This window comes from Corvus kubaryi, unplaced genomic scaffold (genome assembly GCF_017639235.1).
Source record: "Corvus kubaryi isolate FWS band 111438036 unplaced genomic scaffold, C.kubaryi_AGA036_p1.0 37152, whole genome shotgun sequence".
NCBI lineage: Eukaryota > Metazoa > Chordata > Aves > Passeriformes > Corvidae > Corvus > Corvus kubaryi.
This window is the reverse complement of record NW_024581040.1, coordinates 438,228-453,722: the sequence shown is the minus strand read 5'-3', so window position 1 is coordinate 453,722 and position 15,495 is coordinate 438,228. Positions and strand designations below refer to the sequence as shown.

The 15,495-nt window shown below is 63.1% G+C and overlaps 2 protein-coding genes across 3 annotated transcripts in view; one reads left to right on the top strand and one right to left on the bottom strand.

The window, feature by feature from the left end:
* Positions 1–3,272, top strand: part of NMT1 (N-myristoyltransferase 1) — an 18,345-nt gene extending 15,073 nt beyond the window's left edge. The window contains exon 12 of the mRNA XM_042021592.1: positions 1,678–3,272. Coding sequence (XP_041877526.1) covers positions 1,678–1,698 — 21 coding nt within the window. The 3' untranslated portion in view covers positions 1,699–3,272. The remainder of the gene's footprint in view (positions 1–1,677) is intronic.
* PLCD3 (phospholipase C delta 3) lies at positions 3,238–15,495 on the bottom strand. Of its 2 annotated transcripts, XM_042021590.1 has the most exons (17): positions 15,406–15,495; positions 14,676–15,286; positions 12,087–12,248; positions 10,709–10,937; positions 10,493–10,622; positions 9,776–10,001; positions 8,966–9,167; positions 8,735–8,879; positions 8,509–8,661; positions 8,287–8,433; positions 8,101–8,136; positions 7,327–7,486; positions 6,425–6,541; positions 6,191–6,339; positions 5,212–5,347; positions 3,958–4,107; positions 3,238–3,877 (listed from the first exon to the last, which is right to left on the bottom strand). In XM_042021590.1, the coding sequence occupies exons 2-17, from the start codon at positions 15,034–15,036 to the stop codon at positions 3,789–3,791; spliced, it is 2,592 nt and encodes an 863-aa protein (XP_041877524.1). In that variant the 5' UTR covers positions 15,037–15,286; positions 15,406–15,495; the 3' UTR covers positions 3,238–3,788. The 2 variants fall into 2 exon arrangements, with proteins under 2 accessions (XP_041877524.1, XP_041877525.1); XM_042021591.1 differs by having other exon boundaries at positions 8,287–8,430; positions 14,676–15,492.

The window sequence follows — 15,495 nt, the reverse complement described above, 5'->3', positions numbered from 1 at the left end:
AGCCCAGCCGGTGCCCTCGCAGTGTCACACACGGTGATGGGTGAATCCAGTGTCAGCTCCCTGTGCCATCCCCCTGTGCCTGCACAGAGCATGTGTCCCTGGGGAAAATCCTTCCACGCTCATCTTCCAAAGCTAATTTTATTCCTGGACTAGTGCAGGTTCAGTCCTTCCCCTCACACCAACCTCTTCTCTCTGAGGAAGGAGGCCAGGCACAGAGGAGACAGCAGAGGGATGTGACACCGGGGGTTGTGACAATTGCCTGTGATCGCACACAGGACCCGGCTGTCACTGCACAGCCCTGGGTGCCAGTGTGTCCTGGTGGGGTGGGAGAAGCAGCCACCCCTCTGGGGAGAACAGACAGGCTGGAGCAGGACGTGTGACAAAGGAGCTCTGCCACCACATGCAGGGGGCTGAGCCATGGGATCCCAGGATGTCATTTGTCCCCAGGGCCAGCAGCCTGGAGGGCCAGCAGCCTGTTCCCCACTGACCTGCTCCCAGAGCTGTGCTGCAGCCCGCTCTGCCTGCCCTGGGCCATTCTGAGGCAGCACCTGCTTGCTACTGTCCCTCCACCCCAAAGACGTGATTCAGCGTCTCTCCAGTCCACAGTCACCTTGCAGAGGATGGTGCTTGAGAACCAGAATCTGCCCAGCTACATCACAGCTAATTAATGCCTTAACAGCTAATTAATGCCTTGATGGCAGTCACAGGGCTTTGATTCCCTGGTGTGAAGCCAGGTCTGTCTCTGGGCACAAGCCTATGTGCCCTAAAACAGCTTCACTCACTTGCTGAGCCTCCTAGGATGCCCCGGGAGGTCCCCAGGAGGTGTCAGCAATCCCTGGGAGCGCTGGTGGGTGGGAGAGCCTGATGCTGGGAATGCTTCCTGTGGTGGGGCTGCCTCTGGGTCCACTGGGTCAGAGCGCACGACCAGCCACCAGCACATCCTGGAGAGTCCCCAGCAGTGCCAGCTGCCTGTGCAGGGACATGTCCAGGACCAGGCTCTTGGGAAGCAGCTTCTCCCAAGTCACAAAATGGTTTGGGTTGGAGGGGGCCTTAAAAGAGTACCTTGTTCCACCCCTGTCACAGGCAGCGACACCTTCCACTGTCCCAGGTGGTTCCAAGCCCCGTCCAACCTGGCCTTAGACACTGCCAGGGATCCAGGGGCAGCCCCAGCTGCTCTGGGCACCCTGTGCCAGGGCCTGCCCACCCTCCCAGGGAGGAATTCCTTCCCAGTATCCCATCTGGCAGTGAGAAGCCATTGCCCCTTGTCCTGTCACTCCAGGCCCTTGTCCAAAGTCCCTCTTGGAGCCCTTTTAGGCACTGGAAGGGGCTCTGAGGCCTCCCTGCAGCCTTCTCCAGGCTGAACAACCCCAGCTCATAGGAGAGGTGTTCCATCCCTCTACTCATCATGAGCTCAGAAACATCTTTGGCTCATGAATCAAGGCTGTCTCATAACCTGATGGGGTTTGTCACACCCCAAGCATTGGTCACCTCCCCAGATCAGAGCTGGGCAGGGCCCATGTGCCCATTCAGCCACAAACCCAGGGCTTTGCTGCTCTCAAATATCCCAAAAGCAGTGGGGAAACCCACACAGACAGCACTGAGCCCTCCCAGCTGCGTCCACGCGGAGCTGGGATCGGAGCAGAGGACACGTCCTGACTCCATTTCCATTGCTCCCAGGTCGGATTGGTGCTGCAGTAAGGGAGCCCTTGCCAGGAGAGCGTGGAGGAGCCGGGCCTGCCGAGGTGCTGCCCTCATCCATTCTGCCAAAGCTGGACCCGCGCCGGGAGAGGGGGACTGGAGCCGCCGCCCCCGCTGCCGTCAGCCGTCTCCTTGTTTGGTTTAATTGCATCCTCGTAAAGACATGATCAAGGGAATGTAACTGCTGAAACTAGATCATGATTGGCATATAATGGATTTCACGGGTGAATAATAAAAGTATATATTATATATATTTTAAATCTTTCCTGTTCCCAACTGCCATGAGTTGCATTCGGCTGCTGAAGGTCACCACTGGGCCGCTGGACCGGGACTTTTCTGCATGGGGACAGCTGAGGCTGATGCTGCAGCGCCGGCGTGCTGGAGCACTGGGACATGGTGGCCAGTGGCCAAACCCTCCCACCTGCCCCGAGAGTGCTTCGGGCTCTCCCCTGCTCGGCTCTTTGCCCCCGGTTTGCTCCTGACTCCGTTAAACAGGGCCCCTCCCCGCGGGCTCGGGAGCACGTCGAGATTCCTTTCCAAGGGCTATTTGTGCAAGCGATGCCTTGTCCCATCTCCTGCCCAGCCACGGAGACTCCAACCCTTCCTGCTCGACGGGGCGAGTGCTGAACCGAGGAGCAGCAGCGCCCAAAGATCCGGGGGGCATTCGGCTCCGGAGCGTGTCTGGCACACCCCGCTCTGCTGGGACTCCTGGGGCTCCTTCCCCTCAGCCTCCCCCGTGGGGCTGCGGGCACCAGCGGATGCTCCATTGCCCCTGCCACACTTCCAGCCTCTCTGCTCAGCTGCTTTTCTCTGGAAGCATGGAAATACGGATACAGCATCACCCTGGAGCTTCAGCCTCCCCACCCACCCCGGTGCCTCCACCACCAGCTCCCGCTGTCACCTCGTGCCGTGGGATCCGCCGAGATAAAGGAAATGTTTTCATGGAAAACCTTCATCCCATCGAGATCTTTTGGGAAAGGAGTGCCCGGACAGCCTCCTGCCATGCCATGAACCTTTTCCACCCAGAGCTCCGAGATTCTCCTGCCTGCCCAGCCAAAGGTTTCCAAAGCTGCACACCAAGGCCAAGACCCCGTCTATGCACTCCCACGCCTCCCTGTCCCTGCGTGTCCCTGTCACACCCCACGGCACCAAGGACCCTGAGAGCCTGTGCCCACCCCAGCCTGGACCTGTGGGGCCTCGGTGGGGACCAGGAGCCCATCACATCCCCCCTGGCAGTGCCATCACATCCCCCCCTGCTTGGGGTCCTGTGTCACCTATGCAAGTACCTCTGTGTCCCCTCCCGTGTCCCTGCTGTCCTGGGCTAGGGAAGGCTGGGTGCGGGTGGGGGACACCCAGTGGGATCCTTCCCCTGTCCCCATGGCAGGTTTGAGGGCTGCTCCAATGAATCCCCCCAGCTTCCATGGGTGCAGCACCCATGGGTGCTTGGCAGCTCCCCAGGGCACCACTGGTTTGGGGGTGGGTTCAGCCCTGATCCACCCACGATGGGCCCTGGGGCGTGACAGGGACACTGGGACAGGCTCTGTTAAAATAAAACCTTTATTCGACTGGCTTGATCCCAGGGTGTAAATCTGTGACTGTTGCTGGTACCAGGGCAGAGGTCGGGAATGTGTCCCCACCCGGGCACAATGGAGTGTGTGTGGTGGCAGGGTCCCCTCAGGGACTCCATGGCGATGGCACCGTCCTTGCACCCCAAGAGAGGGGCTGAGATCAAGCATGGCCAGGACTGGTGACATTTGGGGGTTGCTGTCACCCATGTCACCCCTGTGGGGCTGTGCTGGGCTGTCATTGGGCCAATGAACCCATCCTGGTTGTCACAGCATCTCTGTCCCCTCAAGGAGGGGAGGAGCAGGGCACCAGCAGATTGGGTGGCACTGGGGAACAGGGAGGGGAGCCCCCACCCCTTTGGGTCCTCCCAGCCCTGCTGTCAGCACAGACAGGTGAGGGGTGTCCCCAGACTGTCCCCACGCAGCGTGCCCATCCATGGAGGAGCCTGTTGTCCCCTGCACGGAGACACGATGTCCCTCCCATGGGCACCTTGGGGACACGAGGATGTCCCTCCTGTGGGCACCTCACAGGCTCTTGCATCGAACGTGCACAAAGAGCGTGGCGGGGGACAGGGACGCGCCGTCCTTGGAGAGCAGGTGGATGTGGCGGTACCCTGGGGACAGAGGGGGGCTCAGCGGGTGGCAGGGGGCTGTCCCCGTCCCCGGAGGGCAGCGGGGTGGCACCCGCACCCACCTTGGCGCATGCTGGGCAGCGGCAGCGTGAACTGCCCCACGAAGTCGTTGCAGGAGGTGCTGTCGTAGTCCTCCACCACGAAGCGCACCAGCGCCAGCTCGGGCGCCCGCACCTGGAACCGCAGCGTCTCCTCCCAGCGCGGGTTGAAACCTGCGGCACCGGCGGGGGGTGGGTGCGGCCACCGGGACCAGCACCCGCCCTGCGGGGACCAGGGACCCCCCTGTGCTGCTACTGGGGCTACCACCGCCCTGCGGGGACCAGGGACCCCCCTGTGCTGCTACTGGGGCAGTGCCCCACCCTGCAGGGACCGGCGTGGTCCCCAGTGCTGCCACCAGGGATACTGGGGCCACCAGGGCCACCCAGTGCCCCGCAGGGCCCAGCAGGACCCCCCTGTGCACTGCCCCTGCCCTGGCTGAGCTGCTGTCCTGCACTGGGGGATGTGGGGGCTGGGGCAGGCTGGGGGAGTGGGGGTGATACTGGGGCCACAATGGGATGTGCTGGGGAAAAGGGGGTCATACTGGAGCTGTGGTGGAGTATACTGGGGGAATGGGGATCACAGTAGGGGAACAGGAGACATGCTGGGGCCACAATGGGGTGTGCTGGGGAAAAGGGGTCCTACTGTGCCTGCAGTGGGGTGTAGTGGGGGAACAGGGGTCATACTGGGGGAATAGGGGTCATACTGGAGCCATGATGGGGTATACTGGGGGAAATGGGACCATATTGGTGCTGGACTGGGCTATACTGGGAGAATGGGGGTTGTACAGTGACTGTGGTGGAGTATACTGGAGGGATGGGATCATACTGGGACTCTGATGGGATATACTGGAGGAATGGCGGTTACACTGGGGTTGGGCTGGGCTATACTGGGAGAACGGGAGTAACACTGGGGCCATGGCGGGGTAATCTGGGGGAACGGTGGTCATACTGGGGCTGTGGATACTTGGGAGGGTGGGCATCACACTGGGCTTGGGCTGGATATACTGGAGGCCATAAGGGAGCAGCACCGGGAAGGACTGGGACATGATGGACCCTGCCACTGGTGGGGATCAGGCAGTGCTGGGGAGGGGGCATTGGGTGCACAGAGGGCACTGGGATGTCCTGGGCACTGGTTCAGCTGGCAGTGAGTGCTGGGCCTGGGTACCCAAGGGACTGTCCCTCACGGGGATCAGGGTGCCCTGGAGTGTCCCCATGGGTCCAGGTGCCCAGGGGTGTCCCCAGGGGTGTCCCCAGGGGTGCCCAGGTGCCAGCACTCACCGTTGTTGAGCTTGTGGTGGGTTTGTTGCTTGGCGCAGTCGGCCGGGATCCCGTGGATCTCCACACGCACAAAGGGATCCACGATGGAGCTGCCCTTGTCCCTGTTCAGCTTGGGCAGCTGCTGTGCTGTGATCACCTGTGGCACAGGGAGCTGGGGACCAGGGGACGGGGACCACGGGGGCCCAGGGGGCCCTGGGTGTGGGGAAAGGACTGGTGCCCCCAGGAGAAGGGATGTGGGTGGCACTTGGCTGGGGTTGGGGACACGGTGAAAGGGAGAGAGGTGGCTGATGCCACCCAGTGGCTGACACCAGCTGGATTTGGGGGACAGGGTTGGTGTCACCCAGAAGTGTCATGGGTGACACACAGTCAGGAGCATGGATGGGGTGAGGAGGAGGGAGGGGGCTGGTGCCATCCAGGAGAAGGGACGTAGGTGGCACATGGCTGGGTGTGGGGACAGGGCTGGTGTCCCCAGAAGGCAGCAGGTGGCACCCAGCCAGGAGTGGGGATGGGGTGAAGAGGAGGGAGGTAGTTGGTACCAGCCAGGAGAAGGAACATGAGTGACATGTGCCTGGGTCCCCACGAGCAGGGATGCAGGTGCCACTTGGCTGGGGTTGGGGATGGGGCGGGGAGGAGGTGACGTGGTTGATACCAGGTGGATTTGGGGACAGGGTCGGTGTCACCCAGGAGTAGAGACATGGGTGGTACCCAGGCAGATGTGAGGGGAGGTCAGTGTCCCCAGCAAAAGAGAGGTTGGTGGCACCCAGGAGAAGGTGTGTGAGTGGCACCGGGCTGGACATGGGCTTGGCATCAATCACCCTGAGGGGACATGGGTGGCACCTGGCTGGGAGTGGGGCTGGTGTCACCTGGGGAAAGATGGGAGTGGCACCTGGCCGGGCATTGGAATGTCATAGGTGTGACCCAGCAGGGACGTGGGTGGCACCCAGCCGGGCATGGGGGCAGGCCCGTGGGCTGTCCTCACCCTGATGTGCAGTGCCAGGCGCCGGGACCCCTCTCCGGGGGGGCTGCGCAGGCAGAGGGGCTTCAGGACGTAACCACAGCGCCCGTTGGGCAGGAAGCGCCCGGTGTTCAGGTCCATCTCATACCCCGGCGTCTGGAAGTTGAGGGCCACTGTGGGGGCAGCGGGACGGGGTGTCAGGGTGGGTGCTGGCTCTGGGGGTGGGTGCCAGGCCATGGGGGGCTCTGGGGGTCTCACCCAGCTGGCAGCCAGCGTTCCACATCTCCTGGGGGTTGTAGTTGGCGGAGTTCATCTTGAGCCCCAGCGGGTACACGCGGCTGAGCTGGCGGGCGTTGTACCGGACCAGCGCCGGGCCTGGGTGGGGGACACGGCTCAGAGGGGCCACTGCACCCTCGGGTGCTGCTGGGGGGCCCAGGGACATGGACAGAGCCTGCCCAGCTGGGTGGACCCTGAGCCTGAAATGTGACCCAGGCCCTGAAACCAGACCCTGGGGTTCAGACCCCAACCCTGGACCTTGAGCTTGGACCCCTGACCCCAAACCTCTGACCCTGGATCCTGACCTTGACCCCACACCTTGACTTTAGACCCCTGACCCTGGACCTTGACCATGGAACCCAGACCCTGACCCCAGATTTTGACTCTGATCCCTGGACCTCAGACTCCAAAACTCCCAAGCTTATGCCCCGACCCAGATCCTAATTCCAGTCCTTGACCCCAGACATTGACCCTGGCCCCAGACACTGATCCTGGACCCCAGACCCTGAACACTGATTCAGATGTTAATCTCAGGCCCTGACCTCAGATTCTGACCCTTACCCCCAGTCCTAGACCTTGACCCCAGACCTCAGTCCCTGGACTCTAACCCAGACCTTATTCCCAGCCCCGGCCCTGGACCCAGATGCCACATCCTAAACCGTGGTCCCAGACCTCGGTCCTGGTCGTGTGACCCCAGCCCTGGCGTCTGGCCCCAGACCCTGCCAGCAGAGCCCAGTGTCCCCCATCCAGGGCTGCCCTGACCACCACCCATGGAGCCACCCCAGAGACAGAGCCCACCATTCTCAGCTCCTCCTGCATCCCAGTGTCATCAGGAGCATGGAGCCACCCTGTCCCCATCCCTGTCCCCATCTGGTGGCCCTCACCCGCCTCCTTGATGAGCTTGCGTGCCTTCCTCTCGCTGAAGGAGGACATCTGGCAGGGCTGGGGGTGGCGCAGGGCCTGGGCCAGCCCGGGGAAGGGGACAGCCTGGCAGTACACCACCAACGCCGACAGCTCCGGGGACACCTGCGACGCGTCCTTGGCCTGTGGGAGCCACCGTGGCATCAGGGACACCCTGGCCCCAGTGGCCACCTGCCTGCCCGAGGGTCTACAGACCCCCCTCCCCTGCTAGTGCTGAGTGCTGAGACCCCCAAGGCCATGCAGACCCTCAAAGTAGGGGAGATCCTGATGCAACAGAGACCCCGAGGTGGAGCAGAACCTGAGGCAATGGAATGATGGACCAGGGACTGGTGGGGAACCCAAGTTGGTTGAGAACCTGAAGTCATGGAGAACCCAAGAGGATGGACAGCCCAAGATGCTAGAGACCCCAAGGTGAGGGAAACCCCAAAGTACTGGAGAACCTGAGGTGATGGGCACCCTGAGATGATGGAATACTTGAGGTGACAGAAACCCCAGAGTGATGGAGACCCCAACAGGTCACCCTGGATGTGATGGAGGCCCAACATGATGGAGAACTTGCAGTGACAGAGACATCCAAGTGTTGGAAACCCCGCAAACAGGCCACCCAGCCCAACGGGAAGAGGGAGGCACAGCTGAGGGGTCCCCAAGCTCGGTCCCCTCTTCCCAGCAGTGACAGCCACTCACCACCCCCATGCCACCTGCCCCATCGGCCGCCCCAGCTCCATCCCATGGCCCACCTGCAGAGGTTTGATCTCCTGCAGCGACTGCAGCGACTGAAAGAGGAGAGAGCAGGGCTGCACAGGGGGATGCTGGGACAGTGCCAGGACACTGCGGTCCCCCAGCACCACCAGGATGCTCTGATCCATCAGGGCCACCAGGATGCCGTGGTCGCCCAGCACCACATCCCTGGGGAAGTCTCTTACCCGCCGGGGGCTTCTCTCCTGCACCTTCTCCTCCTCTTCTTCTTCCTCCTCTTCCTCTTCCTCCTCCTTGGGGTCCAGAAGGGAGGTGACACCCCGGGGCTCCTGCCACAGCTTCTTGCCCTTCACCAGGATCTTTTCCTTCAGCTGCTACAGGAGGCAGGGCCGAGCTAAGGGCTTGGAGGGGACATGGGGACACCACGGTGGGCGCGCAGGTGGCCTTACCTCTGGTGAGGGCAGATCGTGGGGGTCCTGCCCCTGCAGGGGCTGAGTCAGCAGCTTGTCCCCCAGGATGGCCTTCATGTGCCGGGCCATGGTGGCCTGCTGCTCCAGCCCGCAGTGGTTCTCCAGGGACAGGATGACGGGGTAGGGGGATTTCTGGCCGTGGGCACGGGCAGCGGTCAGCACCCCGCACCCAGCGCCCCACCCAGGGCTGCCGGCCCCGCCTCACCTCGAAAGCGGAGTCGCGGATGCTCTCGATGACGTCGCGGAAGAGGATTTTGGAGGTGAGAGTGTGGCCGTGGTAGACGACAGGTTCCCCGTCGGAGCCCTCCCAGCAGTCCAGCTCCACACAGCGGCACCCTGCCCTCAGCGCCCTGCCAGCACACCGTCACCATGGGGGTCCCTGTCACCCTCGAGCCACGGGACCTTCTGGGGCTCCACGGGGACCGGGGACACCCACCTGACGTAGGCTTCGGTGCTGCTGGTGCCGCCGATCTGGTTGCGGGTCAGGTAGGTGTTGTGGGAGGAGGAGATGAAGTAGTGGCTCAGGGGCTGGCTCATGTCCTGGTGCACCTTGGTGTGCTCCTGGTTGAGGATGTCCCCGGCAGCAGAGAGCAGGTACATCATGAAGCCATCCAGCATCAGCAGCTCCTGCTGCTTGGCTGTGGGACACGGTGCCAGGTGTCACATGGTGCTGGCAGGGTGGCGCCCTGGGGGCTTTCCCCACTCGGAGGTCCCAGCGGTGCCATGTTCACTCCCAGACCTGGCACTGTGGCACCCAGGGGATGTGGAGGTGCCCTTTGTGTCCCATCTCCCACCTGATGTCCCCCCCTCCTAGCGCCACATCTACCTTAAGGGTACTATTGTGACACCCTAAAGACACAGAGGTCCTTTGTCCCCACCATGATGTCCCCTGTCCTCCTAGTGCTATGCTCGCCCTGGACCTGCCATGGTGGGACCTGAGGAAGACAGAAGTCCCTCAGCAGTGTCACATCATACGAGCTGGCATCACATCACCCATGAGACATGGATGGCCACCTGCTGTCCACCTGCACCTTCACATCCCCTGTCCCACAGTGTCACATCCACCAGGCCGTGTGTTGGATGGCTGACACTGGGGGCACTCTGGGAATGGACCCCGGGACAAGCCTTGGAGGACCCCATACCAGTTTGGGGGGTGACACCACCAATCAGCCCCATCCCTACCCCACCCATGCCCTCCTGTGGCTCCGGCAGTGCCCATCCCGTTATCCCACACCCTCAGCCGTACCCTTCTCGTTGAGCTCGTAGGTGCGGATGATGGCACGGGCCTGGCTCAGGCTGGAGTCCTCGCCCTGATCCCGCAGGAAATCCTGCAGCTCCTCGGCTGACAGGACCCGGTCCTCGCCTGAGTAGCGCCCAAAAAGCTCCTCCAGCTCCGGCCGCCGCAGCAGCCGCCGGCAGAACAGCTCCAGCTCTCGGCCCTCCAGCCGCTCGTTGCCCGAGTGGTCACACTCCTGATGGGACACAGCCCAAGCTCAGGGACCGTCCCCTCCCCGTGTGGACAGGGTACAGCCACCCCCTGCCCTGTTCTGCCTGTCCCCTGGAGTTGGTGATGTGTGTGTGATGAGTTTGGGGGGCTCAGCTACTGGCATGGCCCCTTTGTTCCCCCACCCAGAGCCCTCTGACCCTCCACTGCAGGATGGAGCAGAGCCGAGCTCCGTGCCTCAGTTTCAGGTGGAAAGGGACCTTTGGAGATGCCCAGAGGGACAGCTCTCCATGGGGGAGAAGCATCACACCTTGGGGACACACGGAAGAGTGGCTGGGACAGCTCACCCCACCTCACCCCACTCCACCACGTGCTCCCGATGGGACCCAACCATTGATGGCCGTGGGTGGCTTTGGGTGTGGGGAGTTTGTCAGTTCTCTGTGCTGGGGAAGGCAGAGAAGGAGCCAGTGAATCCCTCCCCGTGACAGCAGTGTGGGTGGTGCAGAACAGGACTGGTACCTTGAAGAGCTTGGAGGCGTAGACATCGTCCATGTCGATGTTGAGCATCCTCAGCATGCTCTTCACCTCCCGGAATGACATCTTGTTGTCCTTGTTCCTGTCTGCTCGCTGCAGGACCCCATGGATCCAACTGCACCGGGGTAAGGAAACCACCTGGTGTCACCCACAGCTGTCCCCAGCCTGTCCCCAAGCCCCCAGAGCTCCCTCAAAGGATACTGGTCGAGCTTCTCCATCTGGCTCATGGCCTGCAGCCGCCCCATCAGCTTGGTGAGCCCCTGCACCCAGTGCCGGGCGTCCTCCTCGCCGCGGGCGGCCAGGTCGAGGTTCTTGCGGCGGCCCTTGAAGGCGAGGGTGAAGCAGTGGCGCTCGGGGAAGGCGGCCCCGTGCTTGCGCAGCCCCTCCGACTGGCGACCCTCGCGCACCGCCTCGATGTGCGCCACCGAGACTGCGGGGACACGCGCGGGGGTGGGGAGGGACGATGGACGTGCTCCCTCGGCGGGTCACCCACCCGCCAGCATCCTGCAAGACACCCTGGCTGCTGATGGACACCCCCGCGGCGCCCCAGGGCACAGGGCTCGGCTCCTGTCGGTGCCGCAGCCGGGCTTAACCCGCTAATCCCAGGCGAGACAGGAACCGCGGCCGCTGCCCCGGCGGGGATGGGGACGGGGACGCTGCCAGGGGATGGAGCCGCCTTGCAGCGGTGCCAGCTCCAGGCACCCATCCCAGGCAAGAGGGTGGAAAGAGACGGGTGATGCCGGGGAGGGGGACAGAGTCTGGCCGGGATGGAGACGGGACCTTGTGCTGAGCCCAGGGAGCACGGGGACGGGTGGGGGCTCTTGCATGGGGTGTACTGGGAGGCCCTGGAAAGTTTTGGAAGGCTCTGGGAGCCACTAGGTGAAGTGGGTTGGAGTTCAGGTATTGGGTGGGGGTCCATATTCTGGACTGGATTCATAGGTCTGGGTCTGGATCCCAGGCTTGGGGTGCAGGTCCTGGACTGGGGTCTGAGTGCTGGGGGATGTCTGGGTCCTGGGTGGGGATCTGGGGTCCAGGTCACAGGTGGGGATCCAGGCAGGAATCTGGGTCACAGATGGAGGTCTGGGCCAAGTCTGGATTGTGGAGTTCCGTGGCCCAGGTGGGGTCTGGTTCTCACGGGGGGATTTGGGTCCTGGGCTGTGGTCTGGGTCTTGGGTTGGGGTCTGGAACTCAGGTGGGGTCTGGGTTCGGGGTGGGGATCCAGGTCCTGGGGTAGGGTCTGGGCTCCAGGTGGGGTTCTGGATGGTGGGAATGGGTCTGGGTTCGGGGTGGGGATCCAGGTCCTGGGGTAGGGTCTGGGTTCCAGATGGGGTTCCTGGACTGGGATCTGGGTCTCACATGGTGTCTGGATTCTGTGTGGGAGTCCAGGTCCAAGGCTGTGGACTAGGTCCTGGATTGGGATCTGGGTGCCAGGTGGGGTCTGGGTAGGGCTCTAGGTTCTTGGTAGGGCTTTAGGGGTGGGCTTGGGGCACTGCCCGGGTCCTGGCCCTCCCTGCAGTCATGCTGGTGCAGGATGTGTCCCGGTGTCCCCCAGCCCCCATGGGACAGTCCCAGCACTCACAGCTCTGGGGGGAGCGGGAGCGCCCAAAGCGTCCCTCGAAGCAGACGGTCACCCCGTCCTCCTGCAGGCGGAACAGCCGCTCCCTGGAGCCCCCCCTGGCCTTGACCTTCCAGAGCAGGGACCCCCGGAGCATCCGCTGGACGTCCTCATCCTCCGTCAGACCTGTGGGGACCGCCTTGGGCTACTGGGGGAGTCTGGGAGGCACTGGAAGTTCTAGGGGGGTACTGGGAGTATGGGTTGGAAGGGGGGGGGTTGGTGCACACCTGTGTGCATGTCTGTATCCTGTGGGATGGCACGGGATAAATGGGGCAGGACAGATGTGATGCAGTGGGATGGGATGGGATGGGATGGGATGGGACAGACACAATGGGACAGAACAACACAGCATGGCATGGGACAGGATGGAGGGATGGGACAGGACAGGGTGAGATAGACAGGAGAGGCAGATGGGATGGGATGGGATGGGATGGGATGGGATGGGATGGGATGGGATGGGACATGAATGACACAATGTGACAGTGCAGATGAGACAAGATGGGACAAGTAGGATTGGACAGGATGGGGTAGGGTAGACTGGACTGGATGGGACAGAGTGGGCAGGACAAACATGACAGGACAGGATGGGACAGGGCAGGCAGGGACAAGATGGGGCAGATGGGATGGGTCAGAGCAGATGGGATGGGGTGGGACAAACAGATTGGGATGGGGCAGGATTGTATGGGATGGGATGGAACAGGTCAGGATAGAACACCATAGGACAGGGCAGACAGGGCAGGATGGGATGTGATGGGACAGATGGGATGAGGCAGGAATAGGTTGGAATGGGATGGGACAGGCAGGAGAGGACAGACAGGACAAGCCACTGCCCTTGGGCCCCTTTGGAGCACTGTGTGGCTGTCCAAGGGGGACAGGACACAGCAGTGACACAGCCCAGCTGCTAAATCCCAGCAAAGCCGTCCGGATCCTGCATGGACAGTGCCAGGACAGTGCCAGCAGGGGAGCTCAGGCTGGGAACAATGACGGGATGGACTCAGGGGACTCGCGGGCCCACGCCTCAGCCATTCATGGAGTGGTTATTTCCTCCCTTTTTGTTTTGGCAGCCATTCCTAACATCCCCAGCGGCCATGTCCTGCTCTGGACGGAGATTCCACTCCTGGGCTGGGAAAGGGTGGTTTTGGGGCTCACAGGGACATCCTGAGCCAGCCATGGCCTCGGGGATGCAGCCACCAGCTGCCACCACCTCCTGCGTGGGTCACATCCTGCCCGAGGTGCAGGATGGAGGGCAGGTATGGACACGTGAATGCACGAGCATAGGGATGCATGGATGTATGGATACAGGTCCACGGGCACAGGGATGGACACACAGATTGTCAGATACAGGGGCACAGGTGTGTGGATGCACAGGTGCACATGGATGCTCAGGTACAGGGACTTATGGATGCATGGACATAGAGACGCAGGGACGCATGGACACATGGATGCAGGGACGCATGGACACACGGATATTCAGGTAGATGGATGCACAGGTGCCTGGATGCAGGCATATGGACACACGGATGCATGGATACACATGCTCAGTCACAGGTCACGTGGACATAGGGATGCACTGATACACGGATGCAGGGATGTATGGATGCATGGAGACACGGATGCAGGGATGTACGGATGCACAGGTGCACAGACGCACTGCTGCGAGGACACACGGACACCTGGATCCACAAGCATGGATGCATGGACAGGCAGACACATGTTGTGCATGGACACAGGGGTGCTCCAAGACACAGGGATGCACGGACATACAGGCGCCAGGATGTACGGACACGTGGATGCAGGGACAGATGGACATGTGGACACATGGACACACGGATGTATGGATATAGAGGTACAGAGACAGATGGATGCATGGATGCACTGGTGCAAGGACACACAGAAACAGGGACACAGGGACACACAGACACGGACACACGGAGCTGCAGCAGCTCCAGGCACACAGTCCTGTGCCCAAAGCCGTGGGGCACAAGGCCAGACCTGGCCCTTCCCACTGCTCCCACTCCGGATTGGGCCGGCCACTCCCAGGGATGCACCCTGACCTTGCCAGGCACCCACTGCCTCTGCCTGGATTAGTGAACCTTGTGTGCCAGCAGCTCCATGGGCAGCACCCCTGGGTGGGGAAACTGAGGCAGGGTGTTGGGGAGGGTCCGGGGCGTGGGACCTGAACCCTGGAGGCGATAAACACCCTGAGCAAGGGGGCTCCTGTCACCTGTGACATGGCCAAACCCCGACCCCACTGTCCCCCAATGGCTGGGGCGATGCACAGCTACTCTGGGGTGACCTTGGGGACCCCTCCCATCCAGGGGGACCCTTCCCTGCTGTGGGGCACCCATCCACCTCGGGGACCCTCCCTGCCGGGGGAACCCTTCTGTCCCTGGGGACCCATCTCTGTCATGGGGGCCCCCACCCTGCCATGGGGACCTATTCCTGCCACAAGGGTCCCCACCCACTTCGGGGACTTCCCAGCCACGGAGATCCCTCCCGGACCCCTCTGGCACAGCCCTGCCGGAGTTTCTGCCCCGTTTCCCCCGAACTCACCCATTTTCTTCAGGGCTCTCCCGGGCCGGCGGGAACCACCGGCACCGTCCGACGGGGCGCGGAGCTGCTCGGCGGCGGGACGCGCCTTCCTGCCGCAGATCATGACGCGGGACCCCCGGTACCGCCGGTACCGCCGGTACTCCCGGTGTTCCCGGGACTCCGGAGCTCTTGGTGCTCCAGGTACCCCCGGTGCTCCCGGTGCCCCGGGTAGTTCTGTTGCTCCCGGTACTCCCGGTGCCCCCGGCCGGTGTAACCGGGCTGGGCGGTGGCGGAGGTCGGGGCTGGGCTGGGGCTGGACTGGGGCTTGGCGGCCGGGCCGTGACCGGGGCCGGCCGCGGGGAGGGACCGGGAGGAGCCACATCGCAGCCCCGGCGCTGTTAACTGTTTGTGCCGGCCCGGGGCGAGCGGCGGCTGCCGGGGGGCGGCCGGGGCTGCTCCGGGCCGGGGCTGCTCCGGGATGGGACCGGGCTACACGGGGCTCGTTCTGCACCGCGGTCCCTCAGCACCGGGAGCGGGCCGGAGTCCCGACGCGCAGCCGGGCATTCGTTCTGTACCGTGGGTCCCGCTCTGTCCGAAGGGCCGGTCCGTCCCGGGACGGACCGGGAGTCCGCCTGCCCAGGGGACACGTCGGTCACCACCAGGGAGCCCCAGTGTGCCCGGGGGCCACGGTTGCCAGCGCCACCCCTGGCAGAGCCAGTGGGGACCCGGAGCACCCCCTCTGCCAGCACACCTGGGGGACGCAGTCCTGCCGTGCCGGCTCTGTCCCCAGCTCATGGGCCCGGTGGCACCGGGCTGAGGGGCCACACGCGGGTGCTGGGAC

What these genes read in the sequence shown, in the direction of transcription:
- PLCD3 (XM_042021590.1), bottom strand. Translation starts at nt 15,036, where the DNA reads ATGTGGCTCCTCCCGGTCCCTCCCCGCGGCCGGCCCCGGTCACGGCCC. An exon ending in ACGATCTGCCCTCACCAGAG is followed by an intron (nt 8,434 to 8,508) that starts GTAAGGCCACCT and finishes TGCCTCCTGTAG; the next exon opens with CAGCTGAAGGAAAAGATCCT. An exon ending in GAACGCTGGCTGCCAGCTGG is followed by an intron (nt 6,340 to 6,424) that starts GTGAGACCCCCA and finishes CTGCCCCCACAG; the next exon opens with TGGCCCTCAACTTCCAGACG.